The sequence below is a fragment of the Helianthus annuus genome, chromosome 8, assembly GCF_002127325.2.
Source record: "Helianthus annuus cultivar XRQ/B chromosome 8, HanXRQr2.0-SUNRISE, whole genome shotgun sequence".
Lineage (NCBI taxonomy): Eukaryota > Viridiplantae > Streptophyta > Magnoliopsida > Asterales > Asteraceae > Helianthus > Helianthus annuus.
Window position 1 is genome coordinate 77,371,256 of NC_035440.2, and position 23,581 is coordinate 77,394,836.

General features: G+C 36.0%; 2 protein-coding genes and 1 long non-coding RNA gene across 26 annotated transcripts; 2 read left to right on the top strand and 1 right to left on the bottom strand.

Moving 5' to 3' along the window:
• The first annotated feature begins 323 nt into the window (after nucleotides 1–323).
• On the top strand, nucleotides 324–6,427 carry LOC110873068. Of its 24 annotated transcripts, none has more exons than XR_004865185.1 (14): nucleotides 325–508; nucleotides 617–665; nucleotides 860–946; nucleotides 1,046–1,607; nucleotides 1,691–1,777; nucleotides 2,112–2,159; nucleotides 2,416–3,090; nucleotides 3,176–3,425; nucleotides 3,855–3,898; nucleotides 3,982–4,050; nucleotides 4,555–4,590; nucleotides 4,675–4,721; nucleotides 5,184–5,293; nucleotides 5,924–6,427. It is a non-coding gene; the product is annotated as an uncharacterized LOC110873068 (long non-coding RNA). The 24 variants fall into 24 exon arrangements; XR_004865187.1 differs by having other exon boundaries at nucleotides 867–946; XR_004865183.1 differs by having other exon boundaries at nucleotides 324–508; nucleotides 617–946.
• A 2,145-nt stretch (nucleotides 6,428–8,572) lies between these two features.
• On the top strand, nucleotides 8,573–14,188 carry LOC110873070 (N-terminal acetyltransferase A complex catalytic subunit NAA10). Its single transcript, XM_022122000.2, has 2 exons — nucleotides 8,573–8,991; nucleotides 13,787–14,188. Exons 1-2 carry the CDS (start codon nucleotides 8,692–8,694, stop codon nucleotides 14,039–14,041), a joined length of 555 nt encoding a protein of 184 aa, XP_021977692.1. The 5' UTR covers nucleotides 8,573–8,691; the 3' UTR covers nucleotides 14,042–14,188.
• Nucleotides 14,189–15,605: 1,417 nt separating this feature from the next.
• On the bottom strand, nucleotides 15,606–19,044 carry LOC110873071 (rop guanine nucleotide exchange factor 7). Its single transcript, XM_022122001.2, has 7 exons — nucleotides 18,587–19,044; nucleotides 18,368–18,484; nucleotides 18,147–18,301; nucleotides 17,955–18,029; nucleotides 17,114–17,404; nucleotides 16,382–16,744; nucleotides 15,606–16,296 (listed from the first exon to the last, which is right to left on the bottom strand). The coding sequence occupies exons 1-7, from the start codon at nucleotides 18,906–18,908 to the stop codon at nucleotides 15,916–15,918; spliced, it is 1,704 nt and encodes a 567-aa protein (XP_021977693.1). The 5' UTR covers nucleotides 18,909–19,044; the 3' UTR covers nucleotides 15,606–15,915.
• Between the last annotated feature and the right edge of the window lie 4,537 nt (nucleotides 19,045–23,581).

Sequence of the window (23,581 nt, forward strand, 5' to 3'; positions counted from 1 at the left end):
GGCCTACGTCTTGCGTGTGTGAATTAATCGTCTGTTGTGAAGCTCACCCATAAAATAATAATAATAATAATAATAATAATAATAATAATAATAATAATAATGTTAACTATCTATCTATATCTATATCTATAATATATTAAAAAGGAGAAGTGATGTACAAAAATGTAATTTTACATCATGTACAACATTGGAAGCAACATATACAACACTGTGTAAGCAGAGAAAATAGGAAAGTTTAAGACGCTGGAAGGGCACAATTGTCAATTCAGCCTCCTCCTTGACTTTAATTGCCACAGAAAGAAACGCTTATATTTACTGAACTTAATTGCCACCATCATTTACAAAGCCCTTTTGATTCCCTTTCTTCCTCCCATATCGACCTCATCACACACACTCTCTCTCTCTGTAACTTTCTTGGTTCCATCGCAGACCTGTTGCCCCGGCCGGAAAATCCCCCGCTGATTCGCTCACAGATTAGGGCAAAATTGTTTCAGTTCTTTGTTTTTAGGTTTTGTTGATATCAATCTTTGATCCCCTTTCAGATTCACGCCTTTATTTGGAAAATTGAATTTAGGTTTTTTGCTGATTTTTGTTTAATTCTGCATCGGAAATCAAGATCACACACTCGAATTGAAGAGCGTTCACGTGAGAATCTATACGAGAAGGTATGTGTTTGTGTTCAATAATCAGTATCATGTGTCATATGATTGATTTCTTGAATACCTATTTGGATATGAGCTTGTTTGTGTATTGAATGCAAGGTGTTTGATGAACTGCGCCAATGGGTTTAACAGGGTTTTGTAACCTTTGAGTTTATTTTTACATTTATTTGTTATCATTTAGTGGGTTTTTGTTTTAGTAATCAGTAACAGGTCCGTGTCTGTAATCGTGTATGGAGACCAAGAAAAGCCACCCTTTATTACATATCCACATTTAGCTCTAAATCGTAAGAATCTGTAACTCTTTGATTCTTTTCATGTTGTTTTATCATACTTTTGGTCTGATTAAGGTTCAATTTTATGGACATATATGTTGTGTTTTCAAGGACTATTCTTTTGTCCCGAAGCCGCTTCATTGCTTCTTCATAATTTCTGCATTTATCACATCAGTTCACCTGGAGATGAGGTCTGTGAACGGACTTATATTAATATAGGGTTGTTTGGATGTTCATTTTGAACTTGATTATTTGATATTAAATAATCAGAATTAGATGATAAAACTTGGTTCTTAGAGGGTCTTTTGTAAACTTGGAAATTATGACTTATTATGAAATTAATAGATAAAATGAAAATCACATTTTTGTAGAAGATGGGAAGACGTTTTGTTAAGTAAGAGTAAAATTATTCTGATTAGCTTAAAAGGAAATAATTTTATTTTGAGTAAAATGCCAAAATCGTCCCTGAGGTTTGGGCGCTTTTACCTGTTACATCTAAAATAAGAATTTTTTGTCTGTTTTGCACTGGTGGAATGTTGATTATGAGCTGGCCAAATTGTTGACCTCTGAGATGAAGCTTAAGAAACCTTAGGATTTCTTTGTAGCTTCCGGTTTGCTTAGAGACAGAGGGTCTCTCACGTTGACTTTTCCTGGTCCAAGTGCAACACTTGAGGTGCCGTATTTCTTTCTTTACAATAACATGTTACCTTAACATCCTCATTATTCAAGTTTAATATATTAATACTAATGTTTCAGCTATGGAGATCATCGTCTGAGTTCTGTGCTATTAGATCAAACCTAATACGAAATTCGTGGGTTTGGGTTTGGTATAACCGGTTTCAGGTCAGTTTCAATCGAACCCGTTTAGCTAAACGGGTCGTGTTTGGGTCGAATCTATTTATTGTTTTAAATATGTGAATTAAGGTATTAACAATGAGTTTTAAACAGTTATTTTCCATTCATTTCATCAATCTCATATTCACAAATTCTTTCTTAAAAGTATGTTATTAAGATTATAAGGATAGGAGGTTTTGCTACAAAATAAACTGTTTATATTTACTTTCAATAGCTGATCATTCTTTTTAATAAAGTGATTTAGGATTTATTTTACACTTTGGGCAACTTTAGATTAATTTCAGCGAAGGTGTTGATTTTATTGCTCTTTTGTTTGTGAAAGATGCTGCTGTTCTCAAGCATTTAAAGGATCACCTCTTGACCAAAATAAGTAAGTTTTATAAACTGAATTCTATGGTTGTGTTATATTATGATAAACGGGTGGGTTGGGTCGGGAAATGGGTAAAATGAGACGCGATAATGAGTTTGGGTCTAAACCGCCTTCTTTTTAATAAAGTATTAATATGGTTCTGGTCAAAATGGGTCATAATGGCCCGGTGTAAATCTATGCACAGATTCGTGAAGGTTTTGGCAAAGATTGAAAGTCTTTTAACTGTTTATCAGCTGTTTTTATTTTGTTTGTCCAGATGTTGGCTTGGGTTGAAGTGTAGATTACAAGATATAGGTTACATCACTTTGATAATGTATTTTTGTAGTTAAGTTGGGTGTTTTAAAAATATTTTGTTACCGTTGTCTAATATATCACTTGTCTATTTTGTTATCATCGTTTGAACATTTTTAACCTTAGGTTCTTTGTTATAAAACGGTTGATGTGTTTTGAAAGTTTAGATGGTTGTTTGTTTTGTCTATATATAATATACATGCACAATATATACATGTGTAAACTAAGTTCGAGCCGCCGCAATCTCCCATAACATTTTCGCTTTGTTGACCACCTGATTGACTGCGAATCGTGTTTACAACGCGTATTGTCGACTCCGCAGCAACGTGCGGGTTTCCCACTAGTACTATATATAAGCATCTCATATGTCTACAAATGTAATTTACTATCATATTTTTAAGATGGCATACCAAAAGCTAGAACAAATTCTTATATTTTTACACTTTTCTTCCTTTTTTGCCCCTGCTCACACACACAAAATCATTTCCTTACCTGCCCTAAAAAAACCAACAGACGTCCTCATAATCAAACCCCCTCTAATTATATCGCCACATTCAACAAGGAATTCCAAAGATCTTCCTCGTTATTTTTCTCTTCTCAAAATGTCAGTTAAGTACCGATTCCATCCCACCCCTGTTAAGTTGTGTTCCAGCCTCTTGAGTTTTCATTTTCCTTTCATGCTCCCCAGATACTAAACTCGATCTAGGTTGTTTTGTTTGTTGCAGGAGGCAAGGTTAAGCAGGTGAACGACCAGGTCTCGGTGGTCTGCAAGGGAAGTGATGATGGTGGTTCAAGAAGGAGCAATAACCGATTAGGGTTTTCAGGGTAACCGGGTGAAGAAGACGACCGGTAAACCAAACCACGTGCACCCGTTTCTGCGGAGTTCGAGTTACAGTCCAAACTTCAGGGTTATTTTGTTCTATTTTACTCTGCCCAGATTTGCCCTTTGCTTTGGAGATTCTGTTCAACGAGATAGTAAGCGTTTAATTTCATAGTCTTTTTTATGATTTATTTCATTTGTTTTTTTAGATCATGAACAGTTTCAGATCTTGAACAAAACAACCTAGATAAAACCCACGACACAATTCTTTAGTTTTTTTTCATGGGGTGAAGAACAAAAAGCTGCATTTTCTTTTGTATGGTGCTTTGATTGAGTGGTTTTTAAGAACCCACATAATTATTATTTGTGTAGAAAGGGCCACACGGGGAATTTAGTGTTACCATGTTCGTTTTACTAAACTCATACATGTGGTCTATAATTTTGGGTAAAACAAACCAGAAGATAACAAACTCACTTTGGATGTGGTGGTCCATAAGAGTTTTTTGTTTTGGAGAAGCTATACATACTTATATTGTAAACATAGATACGAGCAACCTTAATATAACTCAATAATTCATAACTAGATAAGAAGATTGGAGCTGCTACTGCACATAAAGTTCAAGCCACGGTAACCGATCCTTTTTCATAGATTCGGTAAAAAAATGATAAGTTGTATGGTTTAAGTTTTGAATATAAATGTATTGTTTACAGATTGGGGTGATGGTGATGGTTCATGGTGACGATACAGGGCTGATTTCAGACTTCTCAAGTTGTCTACAGGTTCATATCCCGTCTGGTGCGAGATCCATTTGTTTGGTTTAAAAATGGTAGATCATTCTTTGTCGGAGCTTTAGAATTTATATCCGGTGCCGACATAAAAACCGCCATCGAGGTCGTAGGGAGCCAATGGCTCGGCTCAGACTATTCGGTTCCGTGGAATTGTCGAACCCAGTCTATATATATATATATATATATATATATTAGTAATTAAATGCTGAAACTTTTGCTTCCCACTAATCGAATGCGGAGTGACAGAAGATGGTCAAAATGGCCTAGGTTGACCTGTTTGACTCCTTTAAATAAAAGATACCCCAAATCGACCCATGCATATGTAAATGGGTCAAAACATGTGTACCGTTGAGTTGTAATTAACGATATAACTTATTTTTCATAATGTCATATCTTTTCCCCATTGTCAAAACGCACATTGAATTTTTGTTTGTTTTGACTAATCCAAAATGTTGGTTAATATGGGTGTCTAACTTGTGACCAACTTCTGTGCAGAACGCGTTTGAGCTAGGTTCGTTCCTTTGGTTCTAGGTAATTACTCTTATTTGATTTCATAACCGCAATTCGTCTTAAATCTTGAGTTATATTAACCGTTTTATGTATTTTTTTTTTCAGCGGCAATTCAACTATAATTCTTGTTTTATCATACGACTGATTCTGGGGTATGCATTTGTTTCCATTCAGTTTGACTTGGATTCATACATGTTTAAAAGTAGACCCGGCGAAATCAACTCGTACATTCAACTTTGGGTTAGGATGGGTATTATTTTTGTAGTAGATGGGTTAAGTTGGGTTAACAAGAATTGTTAAGAGGGACAAGATGAGTGTAACTTTAAAAAATAACATCATGGGTCGGTATGGGTTTCTCTGGGTAAACCCTAAAACCAGCGCATTCTTCTTTTTTTATCATCTCCCATGCCCAAATCACCCAAACCACCACCATCCTACAACCTCCATTCCACCGTTGCTTTTGCTCACGACCATCGCCGCCAGCCCGCCGCCTTCGTTTTAGTCCAACTAAATAACCAACATTCCTGTATAAATGATATCACAAAGCTAACATCAACATTCATGATAGGTATATATATATCTTTAATTTTGGAAATTATGTTATGTACTAACAGGTTGATGTGTCTGTATTTTCAAGCGGCCACAATGCAAAAGTGAAATTTCAACTTCAGAAGTGTTCGCAAACCTGGATTCTTCACTGGGGTTGCATCTATAATGGAAACAAGTAATAACATCCTGCTGACCGTCAACGTTTTTTGCTTTCTTATTAGTGGTGGCAAAAAGCGAAGGTCGGGTGTGTTTGATAATGGATCAAAACGAGTTTGGGTCGATATGGGCCAAAATAGTCACCCTTTTTTACCAAATCGGTTAGTAGATTTTTATTGTCTCTTACAAACGGATCAAAACGAGTTTGGGTCGTAGGCATATACATCCTATTCGATAATAGGCTGCTGTAGGTTTTTATTTTTTTATTTTTTTAAACTTTTTAAAATTTTTTTGATTTTTTTAATTTTAATTTTTTTTTTAAATTTTTTTATATATTTTTAGCCTATCATGCCCAAATCCATCTTGACCTAAACCCATCCTGACCTATTTCTTAATAAACTCATCCTAACCCATTACCCAAACATGCCCAACCCACCCATTTTGCCACCCCTATTTAAAAGTAACGAAATGGTGGGTCGTTAATGAGTCAAAACACCCGTCTTTTTTAAAAACTGTGTTGCGCCTATGATGAACGTGTTTATATCTTTGGAAAAAAATTAGAACTGAAATAAACTCAATTCTTATGGAAATATGTTGAAATTGCAATGCCTACGTACAAGTATGAACATGATTACTTTTAAAACTGTAGATCAGTCTTGTTGATGGTACCATTTCAAGAGTTGGACAACTGAATTTCAAGAGTTGGACAACTAAAAGGTGTTATGACAGAGCATTTTGCGCTTTGGGAGGACCCGTTCAAGAACCCATGCTATCTGTTCGCGTTAGTTGTGGGCCAGTTAGCGAGCCGAGACGATACGTTCACAACGTGTTCGGTTCGTAAAGTTGCCCTGAGAATATGGACCCCCGCAGAGGATCTTCCGAAAACCGAGCATGCCATGTATTATCTCAAAGCAGCCATGAAATAGGATGAAGATGTCAGTTCTTGCATGCTCTTTTAATACTTTTTTTATAAACGATGAAAAGGGCGGGTTGCATAACGGGTCATATAGTTTTTTGTTTGAGTTAAAAGTTAAAACGGGCCAGGCTGAGCGATCCTTCAAACACGTATGTATTTATTTTATTCAACTTTGGAAATCCAGGTCAACATTATGGTATTGCATATCTTTTTATGTGAATATCTATTGCTGGTTTTTAGTAGTGTACTGGATGACTAATTTTATGTTTTCTTCTTCACTCTGATGAATTCACCATGCTTGAAGTTGCAGAGAATGTGAAAGAGGTCAGTTCTAGAAGTTTTTTTAACAATTTTATTGTTATGTCAAAAATGTCGATGAATTTGTATGTCCAAAATGCCCTTGAATTTGGCGTTTAATATGAGTATGAAAACCACATATGTTAGCTGATAAACCCGAAAGTGAAAATAATACATGTGGAAAACACGCATGATGATCCTCGACAAAGAAAGCCATTGATAACCAAGCCAAAGGAGGTGCTTGATTGGGAACCAACAATCAAATTACGCTATGGACTCCCCCAAATGGACGAGGAGTTCCGCAAGAGGCTTGGAGTACCAAGGACTGCATGAGTGTGAGCGTGTGCGTGTCCTCAAACCGCAACAATTTTGGAAGTAATCGTGCTGCAAATGAAGCTTCTGCTGGAACTGCACTCTTTCACCCGCTCTGCTTTTCAATGATGCCAGATACATTGAAAAGAAAAGGTTTGGACAGTAACTTATAGATGAGATTTCATTTGATATATGCAATTGAAACTTTTGGGCTTAATTTGTAACTTTTGTATAACCTCAGGGACTAATGTTGAAATTTACTGTTTTGTGGAACATGTTAAATGTAGTTATGTACTAAATTAAGAGACGTTAATCATGTGTGAATGCTTCACTTGTCTTGTCCGGTTGTATATATGTAATGTACATAATTTGCATTTGGTGATCATCAGCTCAACTTCTATAATAACCACTTTTGGTCTAAAACTGAACTTCGAAAACTTTGCTCGTATGACTTTAATCTTCTTTTTAAGTTGTTTTTATACATTGTTGTTACACCACAGATTACGTTCAAGATTTTTTCTCCGAATCTCTTTAAAATTCTTGGCAACACTCGAGTACCCGCCACAACGCGCGGGCATCACACTAGTAAATCTATAATGCATAAAGATTATAGATTCCGTTTTGGTCCTCTTGGTTTTTTTTTCTTTCACCTTTTCCATATATAATGCTTTTATACGTTCTATTTTTTTTAAAGCTTAGGGGTTGTTTGTTTACCTATTAATGAGACTCTTAATAGTTCAGACCTCTTACTGCACTAAAAGGTTCAGACTGTTTGTTTCACGAGCAGATGTCTGAATAGTTCAAACATTTGCCTCTGAATGGTTAAGATTTATACAGAGTCTTGGTTAAAACCTCTAATCTGAATTGGTCAAACATTTTTTTTTTGAAAGGAGAATTGGTCAAACATTTGCCTCTAAACGGTTAAGAATTATACAAGCTCTTAATGGTACAAACCTCTTACTGGTTCAACACTTAGGGTATGTTTGGCAAAAGTAGCTGGTGGCTGGTAGCTGGAAGCTGTAAACTGATAGCTGGTGGCTGGAAGCTGGTAGCTGTAGCTGGTAGTTAGTAGCTGTAGCTTTTTAGATATATTTGGTGTTTGGTAGAGTAGCTGAAGCTTTTAATAAAATGTATAAAATGACCAAAATGGACATAACAAAAAATTTAGAAAGTTGGTGCATTAAAAAGTTTCCTATTTTTAGAGGTTAAAATAGTCATTTTTCCCTAAAAGCTTGTAGCTCATTCTAAACGCTACTAGTAGTAGCGTTCAACCAAAAGCTTCAAGCTTCTAACCTAAAAGCTTAAAGCTCCTTCAACCAAACAAGACTTTTTATTAAGTAGGAGCTTTTTCTTAAAAGCTTAAAGCTTGAAGCTCCTAAAAGCTCCTAAAAGCTTCCTGCCAAACATACCCTTAATGGTTCAGAACTCTTACTGGTTCAGCACTTAACCATTCAGATATTGCCAAACAACCCCTTATCCCAATAACAAAGTCCTAACTCGTAACACCTACGTTTTTTTTTGTGTTTAGGTTAGTATCACTGAGATAACATGATTAGGCCGGAGGGTATGGGGGCTCCTCGTGCCACATCACCACCTATAGCGCCCTCCTTGGCGCCATCATTCAGACCAAGAAAGTTAAACCGGGGTGCCATTGATGGGGCTTTATCATGGTAACGAGGAAGAAGGACTTTATCAGGTGAGGCCCACATATTTGCAGCCAATATATTTTTTTTAAATTTATTTAATAGGGGCGTTAGAGAGACACCCTCCAGCCTTAAACAATTTCACGTTCTAAAAAAATCTAATTTCCACGTTAAGTGTCTTTCGCCCAAACCAAACCCTAACCTTTCTTATCTTCTCAACTGCAACTCCATAATCTCCGAAATTCAACAATGGTGTGCATCCGCAAGGCAACAATGGACGACCTGCTGGCAATGCAGGCCTGCAACCTCTTCTGCCTCCCTGAAAACTACCAAATGAAGTACTATTTCTACCATATCCTCTCATGGCCGCACCTTCTCTACGTTGCGGAGGATTACGGCGGCAAAATCGTCGGTTACGTGCTTGCCAAGATGGAGGAGGAGACCACTGAATGTCACGGCCATATTACTTCACTCGCCGTTCTCCGTACGCACCGGAAGTTAGGCCTTGCTACTAAGCTCATGACCGCTGCGCAAAATGCAATGGAACAGGTTTGTTTTATGCTTGTTTTGTTTGCATTTCACTGTTTTTTTGTTACATTTGATTGTAGATGTTTGATAACACGTAGGAGAATTGTGATTTGATATTTTCTGTGGTTGAGAAGTATATATCGGGGTTATGTTCATAGGTGTATTGCGGTGTAGGATTGTCTAATTTGATTGCAGCTTTTGAAGAAAGTTAGCTGTCTGTTTTTATGAATTTGACCTAAAATTGAGAGAAGAATTCAGGAGAAAACATGTATATGTAAAATAAGACTGTAAATCACTAATCTAACTAGCAATGGATTCCGTTATTATTTCATTACGTGTTACAGTTTTATCTTTTCTATGCTTGAGAAGTGTATTTTGTGTTTCTATAGATATGTATTGAATCATGTTTGGTGTATTGCGGTTTAGGGTTGTTCAATTTGATTGCTTCTCTGAGTAAAGTTAGCTGTTTGTTTACATGGAGTTAACTTTGATATGAGGGAAGAATTGGGGAGAAAACACATCATTTTTAGAAACATACATCACAAACTACTAATCTAAGTATTATTAAGGAACCATGTAAGAATCAAGCACATTGTTGTCAATAGCGATCGCTATAGCGCGCTATGTAGCGTATAGGTATATAGTGTCGCTATTAGGGTTGTACCGATGGATAGCGAGAATAGCGACACCTTATTTTATTTTTATTTTTTTAGTATAAATAGCAATTAAATATAGCTATAAAATAACGGAATTTTAGGTTTTGTTAAATATACATGTAAAATAGCATATGTACCAGGGTATTTTGACATAATATACACATAATTTTTTTTTTTAAATTTCTTTTCTAGTGTATCGCTATTTATAAAATAGCCGCCCGCTATTTATCGCTATTCGCTATGTAGCATATAGGTACCTTATCGCTATTTGTCGCTATTCGCCATTAACAAATATGATCAAGCAACTAAATGATGTTATGATCTGGAAAATAGTTATTATTTCACTATATCTAATTGTAGATGTTTGATAACACATAATAGAATTATGATTTGATTTTTTCTATGCTTGAGAAGTATATCATAGGGTTCTATACATAGGTTTTGAATTAGGTTAGGTGTATTGTGGTGTAGGATTGTGATTGTCCAATCTGATTGAATTTTTGTGGAAAGTTAGCTGTTTGTTTTTGTGAATTTGACCTAAATTTGAGAGAGAATTGGGCGCCAGAAAGCATATCATTTCATATTATTGTAATCTGTACATTGGAGAGGTATATTGATGTGCATCAAATTTGGAATCAAGAGAAGAAAAGGGACGAGAGAACGGAAAGTTTTTTTGTGAATTCAAGTCATATGTGGCTGTTTATGTAGAGCCTTACTAAAAGAATTAACCAACCAATTAACGACCTACTCTTACCATTACTAAAGCTAATGACCCGATCCACTACTAACATGACTCTCACAAAAAAAAACCAACTCCGATAACTAAAAGAAAGACATGCGTTGCAGGTGTAGAAAATGTTGCACGTAACATATATGTGTAAACTGTAAAGTAAGATTCTTGAAGCTTACATCACAAACCACTCATCTAACTAGCAATGGATTCGGTTATTGTTTCATCACACGAGATTGTAGATGTTTGATAACATATAATAGAATTACAATTTGGTATTTTCCATGCCTGGGAAGATATAGCTTGGGGTTTTGTACATTGGTGTTAATTTAGGTTAGGTGTATTGCGATGTAGGATTGTCTAATTTGATTGTATCTTTGAGGAAAGTTAGGTGTTTGTTTTTATGAATTTGACCTAAATTTGAGAGAAGAATGGGTAGATAACATATCATTTCTAGAAGCTTACGTTACAAACTACTAATCTAAGTATCATTAAGGAACCATGTAACAATTAAGCAACTAACTGTGTTATGATCTGAAAAATAGTAATTATTTCAGAATATGTAAGTGTAGATGTTTGATAACACATAATAGAATTACGATTTGTTTTTTTCCATGCTTAAGAAGTATATTTTGGGGTTAATGCTTAGGTGTTGAATTAGCGGTGCTGGATAGTCTAGTTTGATTGCGTCTCTGAGTAAAGTTAGCTGTTTGTATCATAGTCACATAATTCGCTCAAAAAGATGCGAATTTCGTTTTGGTACGTTTCGTACCATACGGAATTCGTATGCGTATAATTCGATGTCAATTCGCGTATCTTATTCTTCAATTCAGCGCATCAGGTTCATCAATTCAGCGAATTTCCTTTATCAATTCAGCGAATTTCTTTTATGTACAAAGATGTGAAATTAAAGTTTTATGCACAAGAATGGTGACGAAGATGAAAAAATTAAACCTTACCTGTGATGTGATGATGAACCCTAGTGAAAATGGAGGAGAGGATGGAGATGGAGGCTGTACATAATATGACGGCTGCGTTTCTTCAATCTATTTTAACCTAAACCTCTTTTATTTACATATTTCATCCTTTATGTTTGTGTTATTATAATTTTTAACCTAAAGCTTTTATTATTAAGTTACATATTTCATCCTTAGACCTCAATACTTTTAATTTTTATCAACTTTAACTTAAAACGTTTTTTAATTGTTTACTTTTTTTTTCTTATTTCATTAAGAAATGTGTATACCGAACTGGACGGAATGGTACACCGAACCGAATTGTACCGGATCGTACCGAAATGAACCTAGCCCCCTCCGAACCGAATTCATCCCAACTAGCGAATCACGAACCCAAACCGTGTACCCGAACCGGAGCGAACCGCGAATTAGGTGACTATGGTTTGTATATATTAAGTTAACCTAAAACTGAGAAGAATTGGGGAGAAAGCGTATCATTATTTATTGTTGTAATATGTATGTTGAAGAGGTAATATCATTTCTTATTCTGGGTTTTAAAAAGTGCGCCTAGGCGCGAGGCGCAGCCTCTAGGGCTTTTTCGCTCAGCGCCTTGTGTAATTACAAGAAGTGCCCAAAAAGCGCAAATTTTAGGGTTTTTATGGGGGCTTTTTGGCCTGAGGCGCGCGCCTCATGTATCTGAGGCGTTTTACTGCAGAAAAATGTTGTACCTTGGGTTTTTTGACTTGTACATGTAAGTAAAATGGTATAAAAGCTTTATTTATAGCTATATTTTGGTTAAAGGAAGCTAAAAACCTATGGGATATGTATGGGATATATAAAAAAATTATATAAACATCTTGCGCCTCGGGTACGAAAAGCCCACCGCTTTTGCGCTTTGCGCCTCAATTTTAGACCTCGTCGCTTTTGTGCGCCTCTCGCTTTTTAAAACCAAGTTCTTATTATTATAATATGTATATTGTAGAGGCTTATGTATAAAGTAAAATTCTAGAAGCTGAATTCACAAACCACTAATCTAACTAGCAATGGATTCAGTTTCTCATTACATGTGATCCTAGATGTTTGATAATATATAGTAGAATTTCAGTTTGGTATTTTCTATGTTTGAGAAAATATAGCTTGGGGTTCTGTACATTGGTATGATATTCGATTAGGTGTAGTGCTGTGTATAAAGTAACATTCAGAAAGCTTATATCACAAGCCACTAATCTAACTAGCATTAACAAAGACATAAAAAATAAGCACCTAACTGTGTTATGATCTGCTAATTGGTTATTGCTTTGCAACATTAGTTGGGCGTACAAAGTAGGTTTTGTACATTGGTGTTGTGAGGTCATGTGAGCCTATAAAAACAGTTACTCATGTTTCTGTTTGCAAATTATATGATGAAGTTTCTCCCTTTTAAAGATGAAATAATGTTAAAAGCTAAAGAATAGATCTTTCATCAATTCAAAGGTAAACAGCGAAGTTGGTGTTTAATAGCAATGAAAGTATAGTAGTTTTCACAAGTATGTTTTGATTTATCGAATCATGCTAAAATTGCAAATACAAACATGCAATTCAAGCCTACCATTCTGACAGTCTTGTGTAGTTGTGAAAAAAAAAAACTACTTCTTTGCCGCAATGTCACATAGTGTTCTAGGTTTACGGCACCGTAAATAAGGATTAGAGGTTGCAAAATGAGCGGTTGGGTAATGGGTCAAAACTGGTAATGTTGCGCCGATTTCGTATAATGCACTTGTCGCATAAGGCGCTCCGATAGTCTGATGCATGCAACATTATTTGTTATGTTTTTTTTCCAAATTTTATGAAATAGGTTGGGTTTTTTCGATAATTAATATCTTAGTATGCTTGATTTGGACCATTATGGTTCCTAAACACTTTTTGTGGTTCTAGAAACATTTTAGTATGCTTGATTTGAACCAAAAAGTGCAAGTCTTATCTTCTTATTACGTCGGTTGTTTTAGTTTAAGCATGTTTTTACAAGTTGTGATGTATAAATATTTTTTCAGTATGTTTTAATATAGAGTGCTTCACATACATGATGCATCACACGTCAGATTTTTGGACCAAACGCATCGGAATGCATCACGCAATTTAAAACCAAGATTACAAAAACTATTATGTGTATAGTTTTTTTGCACGATGCAGTTGGAGGGTGTATGCTTTTAAAATCACATTGGGTGACTTTCGAGTTTCGACCCGTTCATCCCATTTTTTTAAAACTGATTTGGGCATATATTTGACTTCTTAGAGATGACCCAACGTGGGTCATTTTCTAGTAAATAGGTTGATATTGCCACCTCTAATAAAAATGTATTTATCGTTTATACACACAATCTTCTTTGTTGAGTTTTGTTAGTGGAAACGTATTTGTTTCTTACAGTTACTATATTCTCGTTTACGTTACAATTATAACAATCAGATTATGATTAAAAATGATAACATAATACTAGGTGTTTGGTGCGGAGTACGTGTCATTGCATGTGAGGAAGAGCAACCGTGCAGCATTCAATCTGTACACGGAGACACTAGGATACAAGATCCATGACATAGAGGCAAAGTATTACGCTGACGGGGAGGATGCATATGATATGCGGAAGCAGTTGAAGGGAAAGCATCAACATCAGCACCAACACCAACACCAACACCATCATCACCACCACCATCATGGTGGGGGTTGTTGCTCCGGAGATGCCAAAGCCGAATGAAGATTTATACTTTATTTCAGTGTCAGTTATTTTGTATACTTGGTGTTGAGGCACACAGGTTACCCATATTAGGGTGATAACTTTATGATAATATGGTATGCTTGTTCTGTTTTTATCTAATAAAAGCCTATGAATATTGACGTTTTTGCTGGGTGCTTCATTGATATATGAATGGTGTTGAGCATGTGAAAGGGGACCGAAGTACTAAAATTTTATCTGTGCCTGTTTACGGCTAAATCAGTTGCTTTGGGTCATGTTTTGTCACTGAATGGGCTAAAAGCCGAAAGATTTAACTATAAATGAAACGGGTCAAATGGTCCTAGCGGTTGAAAGTGTAGTAATATAAGTTATTGTCAGCACATTAATGGATACAAAGGATTGTGGGTTGACCCTTTGACCCATTTTGACTTGGTATTTAACTTGATATTCTTGCTCTTTCATATACTTTTTCTTGTTCGTATTTTGATGCTAACAGCCAATCCAAAGGATAGCAATATCAAAAGCTATAAAATTAATCATTTCTGATATCTACTTTTATTCAGTACAGGAGGAAACGGAATTCAGTTGACTGCACACTTTTTGTCAGTTTTTTTAAACACTAAGGGGGGACGGTGTGGTCTCGGGATCCATTCGGTGAATGGAGTTCACCGATCGATGAACAGATGCCGGCCTGACTTCGGTGAGCGGGGAGGAGTAAGGGCGGTGAGTATACACCGATGCGGGGAAGAGAATTGATGGAGGAGAGAGAGGGGTTAATGGTGGCCCCTACCATTTTTCAACCAATCATATTTCTTTTTAATTTTTTACCACTCTCCATGTGTTTGACCATTGTCAGTGATTGAGTGCAAAATGAGAAGTGAAATGAGGACTTGACATGGCATGATATTATTGACTAGAGTATAACTCAAACACTCAACTAGTGATTGACCACTCCCTCCACCTTAATGTGTTAACTATGATTATAAAACCGCCATTAGTACAATTCTGATCTTAAATTAAGTCACTGAAATGTTACCAAATTTGTCAACTGTTTCAATTAAGTCAGTAAAACTTTTTTTGTCTTTTTAAAGTTACTAAAGGTTCATTTGTTGTTCTAATCCTATGTAATTATCATATTACCAATTATGATGTGTCAGGTTACATTAATTTTTTTATTCTTTATTATGATGCGGAAAATATAAATAATGACATGGATTTTTCAATTAATTTATACCGTCCCCTCAAAACCCTACCCGGAAAAATGAGGAGCCAGCAACGGGGTTTCAGTGTTTCACCACAAAAAAAGGCTATTTTGCGTGATTGTGAGGGAGAGGGTAGGTTCTTGGGTGGTTGGGGTCGAGGGTGAATTAATGAGTGAAAAAAATCAAAAAAATTAAATGTATAAAAAGACAGAAATGCCCCTTATATAACGCTTAAAATTGGATGAGGCTAACAAATTGGATGAAAATGGCAAGATTAGAAATCACGAGGATTCAGATGTGAAAAAAAAACTTTTTGAACGTTTATGACAAAACCATAGAGATAGAGATGAAAATAGTAGTTTATATAAAATTAACATACTAAATAGGCCCAAAAGAATGCAACTTATATTACCTTGTGGTAAAACAAAAGCAGTATTAAAAATACAATAATATTTTCATCTTACTTGTGGTAAAACAAGACTTGGCATTTATTTACACGAACTTCACTAAACTGTCATTCCCAAGATCCGAGTCAACTCAACCAACACTCGGACTCAGTATAACAAGGCAGGATGTACTAATGTCATAATCTGACCTAACTATTAAACATCTCCACAGACCCAGGCATCCACATATAGAACTCAGGCCCAAGCCGGGTCCAAGTCAACTGACCCCAACAGCCCAACCGAGCCGTTAAGAGCCCCCAAGCCCCATCTTTTGTAATGCCTCCCGCGTCCTGCCAGTAAAGGAGTTTGACCTTACTACTTGACCTGCATAGTGCTTGCCTTTCGGGTCAATGGTCAAATAATCAGTTAGAATTTTCTTCGGACTGTTATTAAAGTGTGAAGGTGAGAGGGTTGGCGTGGTGAAAGCTGTTTTATAAGGTGTGGTAACACTGTATGGTTTCCCGACAACGGTTTTGGAAACGATATCACGGTTTGACATTGATGAGAATTTGTCGGAATGTCGTGCCAGGTCATCAACGTAGAGTAGATCATCAATGCGTGCGGTGATATTAAATGCTAGGCTTTCCAATACTCTCGAGTAGCTCTCCAGTATTGATTTCCCAACATCCTGGTTCACATGAAATTATTAATTTAATTTTTAATAAGAGAATGGAACTGCAGTGAAATTAGTATTTAATATTTATATTTTATACCTTGTTATATTGGATTTTACTCATGTCCAAGGTGGTCTGAGGAAGTGCAGGAAACCTTTGTTTCAAGCAAAGCAAGAGGGTTTCGGCTCTCTCTGCTAGCGTTTCCCTTTTGTCCACATCAGCAACCATATCCTTAACTTTGTCCCATGATGACCTGGAAAACGACCTGCTCACTGTATTTATAGGAGGCTGCTTTGCGGTGTTTTTTCGTCTCCATATGTAAACTGAGGCTTCCACACGGTTTGCAATCTCAAGAGCTTGATGCTCGGAGGATAAATCAAGGCAGTCCAACAGACACTCAGGTGAAAATTGATCTGATGAAATATATCGATGAATAAGATCACCTAAGCTACCTTTCGCGTTCTGCAAACAGATGAAAGACGTGTAAATAATAACATCATATTCGAACTTTGACTTTCAGGTCAAACAATTTCCCTAAACTAAGTCAAAATTTTGACGACAAAAGAATGTATTAAAGTATTGATTTTGGTTTACAAAATTCTTGTATTATACTATTTAAAAATAGTCAAAAGAATTTCCCGCATTCGATGACTGCTATAATGTTTGCCTTGACACCTAGTTTAATCAAATTGTTTTGACTTTTTATTAAGGGAAATATCTAGAATAACCTTCAATAAGAACAAGATAGGGAATATGTAAAATATGAAAACAAATTTATTTCACAAAGTGAAAGAAATGCTAAAAAAAATCAATATGTTCATTAAATGATACCTTTGGAAGTGCTTCCAAGAATGATTCAGGAACATCAATATCGGCTAAAGTAATGCTGTTAATAGCCATTGCAGCTTTCAATATCTGATTAGTGGAATCGCGTTTATTTTGCAAATGTTTTCTTGCGTTCTCGCTTAGGCCGCCAGCAGGGACACGAGGAACAGGCAGCCACCATTTTTCCTTTTGCCGTGGGACCACTTTACCAAAAGATGATGAACCGTCTGTTTCCAACGCTTGAATCCCTTGGTCAACATACCAGAACTCCATTTTTTGAAAACTGTCTAATATTTCCTGTAACACAAAAATACGCATCCTTAGTTTTAACTTTCACAGGCAACACCAATTCTTCTCATTTTTTGAAATGATCGATGTTTCATACATGTGTTTGTTTATCTATTCTTAGACCATGCGTAGTGGTTCTAAAATTGGGCGTTTTTTTGATGAAGCACGCCCAAACACGCCCAACGTCGGCCCCCCGGGGCGTTTTTGATTAAATTTTTTGAAAAGCGTTGTTTTAACATCGCTCGAGCCCCGCACAAATTTCGAAACATTACCGTTGAGGACATGATTAATTGGTGGGTTTTGGTTGGGGTAATGATTGACGGGGCATTATCACCACTACGCCCCTCTGTGAAAAACGCCCCTTTGCTGACTAGGATTACACGTGGCGGACAACGCCCATGGGTGGGGCATTATTTGTTGTTACCACTACGCATGGTCTTAACGGATTTGTATAACAAAAATGAAAAACTAGAAGCCAAAGCTATTGATTTGACTTCAAAAATGTCAATTGGATACATTTTTATCATATAATTAAGCAAGGATGAGTTGAGAATCTTACAAGAAGCATGTTGTCCAATTTACGAAGAGCCGGGAGATTAACATAAAGATCGGACCGCGGTCTACTAGTCATGACCTATAAAATCGTATCAAAAGAAACCAAAAACACACAATTAAGCGAGTCTAGCATTTCTTAGTGTCAAAACTAGCATTGTGTCAAAACGCTAGAACTTATAAAAACAATAACTTTTACCTCAAGTTTACTTCCATCGGGATAAGTCTGCCAAGAAGGTATCAACTCTACAATGTAATCGCTCACACATAGAAGCCATTCGATTTCTCTTCGCCACATTGATTTCTTTTCAGGGCATAAAGGTTCTAGCCTCCATATTTGTCCAAAAAGTGTGGCTGAAATTTCAAGAAATTAGAGAAGTTGTAATTTGCCATGATTGAATTGTCGATATTTTGGCTTACCACAGAGATTTGTAATCGCATTCGAGATAGCCAAGGCTGTACACACACCGTTCCCACAACCAGACATGTCTTCTCCAAGCAACAACTTTGAGAATCTTTCTTTCATCATCTCAATCTCTATCCAAAACCCAAAATTAAAGATAGAAATATAACAAAATAACACAGCTAGCATTTCATCAAACACCTAGAGGGCAAACACACATTGTAAAAGGACACTACCTGAAACACCATGATCCTCCACTTTCTCCTCACCCAAAAGCGTTTTTTCCTCATCTTCAACCTCCCTGTTCACATCAACAGAAGACTGAGAACATGAGTCATCAAAGCTAGTGACATGTTCATTCAAATTAGTCTCAAATGATTCATCAAAGCTTGAGCTACTATTTTCGTCTTCTTCTTCACATGTATTCAAATAAGCCTTTGTTTCTTTTTTGGAGAGATCAACAAGTGTACAGGGTGAATCATCGTCGTCGTCATCTTCTTCTTCATCATACGCTGAATTGTTGACTACCATAGCATATTCTTGTAATGCAGGATCCATTTGATTTGATAATTAATCGTAGAAAAACAAGTGCAACATATATAATCAGAGAGAGTTTGGGTATTTATGTATGTATGTATGTGTGATGATTTTATTATATTTTGTTCTCAAAGTAACATTCAAGGGAGCGTGTTAGGGTCTCAATATCCTCATTATGATTCTTTATTGTTCCTTGTATCATTCACCAACTTTGTGGATTTAGGGGCTGTTTGGCAACATCTGAATGATTAAGTGCTGAAGCAGTAAGAGGTCTGAACCATTAAGTGCTGAACCAGTAAGAGGTCTGAACCATTAAAAGCTTGTATAATGTTTAATTGTTCAGAGGCAAATGTCTGACCAATTCAGATTAGAGGTCTTAACCATTCAGACTCTATATAAATCTTAACCATTCAGAGGCAAATGTCTGAACCATTCAGACATCTGCTCGTGAAACAAACAGTCTAAACCATTAAGTGCTGAACCAGTAAGAGGTCTGAACCATTAAGAGCCTCATTAAGAGGTAAACAAACAGCCCCTTATTATTTTTTTTAGTGAAAAGCCGGGTCCATAATTATTTGTTCTGATAATTTAACCGGTGACACTAGTAATTCTACAGTCCTTCTCGCGTATTACTATAGGTTTACTATTGATTTACACTTGATTTATTTTGCTCACAAGGATTATTATGACGATAATAAAGTCCCATTTCGCCTATTTAAAGTTCACATCTTGCGTTAAAATTTATTTAATATTGTAGTTACCTAATTAAATATTATAATGATGGAAAGAATTAGTTAAAAACATCTTTCTTCATTTTACAATTCTATTCTCTTGTCGGATAAACGTGATGTTTGTAACGCTCAGAATTTGTATATATGGATGGAAGAATGAATGACTTTTATATGGTTGATAAAGGGTATAATAAGTATAATAATAGATTATAAACATAACTAAGGGTGTAAGAGGTATATGCCTTATGAGTTGGGGGGGGGGGGGGGGGGGATTTCACCCAAATCATAATATGTCATGTCATTTTCCCTTCATCTTCACCGTTCAGCCTCCACCCTTTCTCGCGCGGCAAAACTTCACGGCGGCACCCTCCACTCACGGCAAAACCCTTCCCCGCATTAACCCTGGACACCCTAATATCATGAGCTAAGTAAATATTCAAAAAAACGTATATGAATTTACACAAAAATAAATACATGAATCCTTGTATAATTTAAGAGTTTTCAGTTTCATAGTCTTTTAATTGGCATTTGATAGAATGATATGGACCTCCACATTCATTGGGCATGTGTTTATACCGTAAATTATTAGTAGTAAATGAATTATGGCGAGATATTGATGTTAAAAAGTTAGGATATAATAAACAACATAAAAGGATTAATAATCAAGTGCCGGAGGCTAACTAATAGAGGGTGATTTGGTAATTGCAGTTCCAAACAAGGATGTGCAAACTATTTAGTATGCATGCCATGGGTACAACATGATGATGCGTAGACCATTTGTCTCCTCATGCCAATTAATCACAAGAATGGGAATCCATTTTAATAGATTATATTGAACTTTTGCTTTTCGTATTAATAATAATAACAATAAAAACAAACAACTAATAATTATAATAAACAACAAATAAATAAAACAATAATAATAATAATAATAATAATAATAATAATAATAATAATAATAATAATAATAATAATAATATTCATGTTGTATATGAAATAGCTAGATTTTTTGTTTTGGAACCGTGGGTCAAAATGATTGATTCATATATACTCATGTATGTTTGGTTGATCATATATACTTTTTATTTTATTATAACTAGAATTTTTACCAGTGTCGCGCGTTGCAGGGGTAACATCACGTTTGTGACTTCGATACACGTGTAGTGATGACGGCAATAACGTGTGAGGTAATAAAGGTCTATTGCAGCGTCGCTTGGTTGATTATCGACAACAAAGATAGTGTGTGAGAGTTAGATAGTCGCGTGACATAAAAAGCCGGAATTGACGACGACGATGGTTCCGATGAGCCCATCTCATCCCCAGCGAGAACCATTTTTGTCCATCGTCTTCTTCACCGGTGACGTTTTCCAATAACATGCGGAAGCTATCTTGAATGAACAGTGCTAGTGCGGTGACGTTTTTTTGGCGAATAAGCTTAGATGTTGGTGGTCGTTGCCAGAAAAAACTTGGGAAAAAAGAGCCAGACGCTAGAAGTAGAATCGAACCGGGTACCTCAAGATCGTTGTCTCCATGCTTGCTTACTCGAAGAAGATTTGAGACATTCACAACGAAAAGCAGTTGTAATGGTCAGTAAATCTAGAGGCTATTTATTTAGAGTGTTTATGAATTTGATTATCCAAAGTAAAAGTAAGTTCAGAGTTAGTTTAAGACCATGGGGTATGGTGGGGCTTGAGTTGGGGCATTGGTTGACACGTGAAAATTCAAAACTCAAGTCTTCAACCCACTTTGAAGGGGGTATGGTGGGGCTTGGGTTCAGCTATTTTTTAAATATATATATATATATATATATATATATAGGGATATGGTAAAAAGTGTCTAAAATGTAAGAATGGTAAGAAGTGTTTTAAACCATTGGATATTTGATCTAATGGTTGAGATCAATAGGGTATAAAATGTAAATTGTGTTTTAATTAGAATGACCTTATGTAAAAATTGAAGGGCAATAGTGACTTTTCCAACGTTTCAAATATGGTAACCGTTTCAAAACCCCCATCAACTTCCTAAAGATCAGCGAATTATATGGTAACCGTCATCAATCTCCAAAAAATCAACGAATTTCTTCATACTTTATCATAAATAGATCTATAATCAGATTCATGGCGTGGTGTTTTAAAACAACTGGATAAATTGACTATGATTCAGGTCATGGTGTTTTATCTGGAGACATTGTTCATGTCGTGGTGTTTTAAACGCTTATGATTCAAGTCATGGTGTTTTATCTGGAGACATTGTTCATGGCGTAGTGTTTTATCAATAGAAAACATTCCCAGATTTTAAAACACCATGACTATGATTCAAGTCATGGTGTTTTATCTGGAGACATTGTTCATGGCGTGGTGTTTTAAAACATCTATGATTCAAGTCATGGTGTTTTATCAGGAGACATTGTTCATGGCGTGGTGTTTTATCAATACAAAAACATTCACAGATTTTAAAACACCATGACTATGATTCAAGTCATGGTGTTTTATCTGTAGACATTGTTCATGGTGTGGTGTTTTAAACATCTATGATTCAAGTCATGGTGTTTTATATGGAGACATTGTATAATCAGATTCATGGCGTGGTGTTTTAAAATAACTGGATAAATTGACTATGATTCAAGATGGTCGGAGAAGATGATCTGAATCGGAGATGGAGATGAAACGATCAATCCCTAAAAAATCTCATCGCCAGTTTTTTTTCAGTTATATTGTAAATCAATTAAATGACAAAAATGTACAATTACTAATCTACCCTTTTGAATTAATTAAGAGGAGAGACACTTGTCATTCCAAGATTATTTCTTACACTTCTTACAAAAGATTGACTTTTTACAGGATCCTTTACCTATATATATATATATATATATATATATATATATATATATATATATATATATATATATATAACCATTCACAGCCCGCCATGTCAGTTTGCTCCCCCGCCTCACGCCCGGCTTGAAAGCCAAGCCTCAAGGGCCACGCCCCAACTCAAGCCCACCCGGGATGGTGGCTTGGGCGTTTTCCCCCAACCCAAGCCTCATACCCCATGGCCTAATGGCATTACCAAACACTCTTTGTGAAACTGAGAACATTCTACAGTGATTACTACAAATCGATGATCTATCACATGAACAAAGAAAAAATTCATATTCATATATGATAAAAAAGCAAAGGAATAGGAATGAACAGTGATTTAGTATTTATTTATTTAAACTAAAATTAGAATGGAATGAATAGTAACATCATTAAGAGATGAGCAAATGGTATCGTGTATAGGTACCGGTCTCAAATTTACCAAACCGGTGTATTTTCGGTACCGGTTCTACACAGGTATTCACCGGTTTTTACCCTCAAATACCGGTGTCGTACCAGTACCGACCGGTACCGAACCGTACCATACTAGGTATATTCGGTACCGGTACCCACTTTTGGGGATTTCGGTAACGGTATTTTCGGTACCGGTTGGTAACGAGCTCATCAAATCCTGTAGCAATGCAACAATGCAAGTAATTTATTTATTTAATTTAAAATTAGAATGGAATGAATAGTAACATCATTAAGAGATGAGCAAATGGTATTGGGTATAGGTATCGGTACCAAATTTACTATACCAAATCATTTTCGGTACCAATTTGGTACCCACCTTTTGGCGTTTTCAGAATCGTTACTTTCGGTTCGACACCGGTCTAGCACGATACCTGTATTTATTGATTTTTACCTTCAAATACCATACCGTATTGTACCGAGCATTTTCGGTGCCGGTACCTAATTTCAATGATTTTCCGGATCGGTACTTTTGCTGCCATTACCGGTACCGAGCTCATCCATATTTTAACATGTTAGCACCGTAATAACTGAACTGAAAACAACCGATTTTCCAACGTGTAGGACGTGTGGGTCCTATTATTATATATTAGGTTATTTAAAATCGCTTTATTATGACGGAGTGACTATCCTT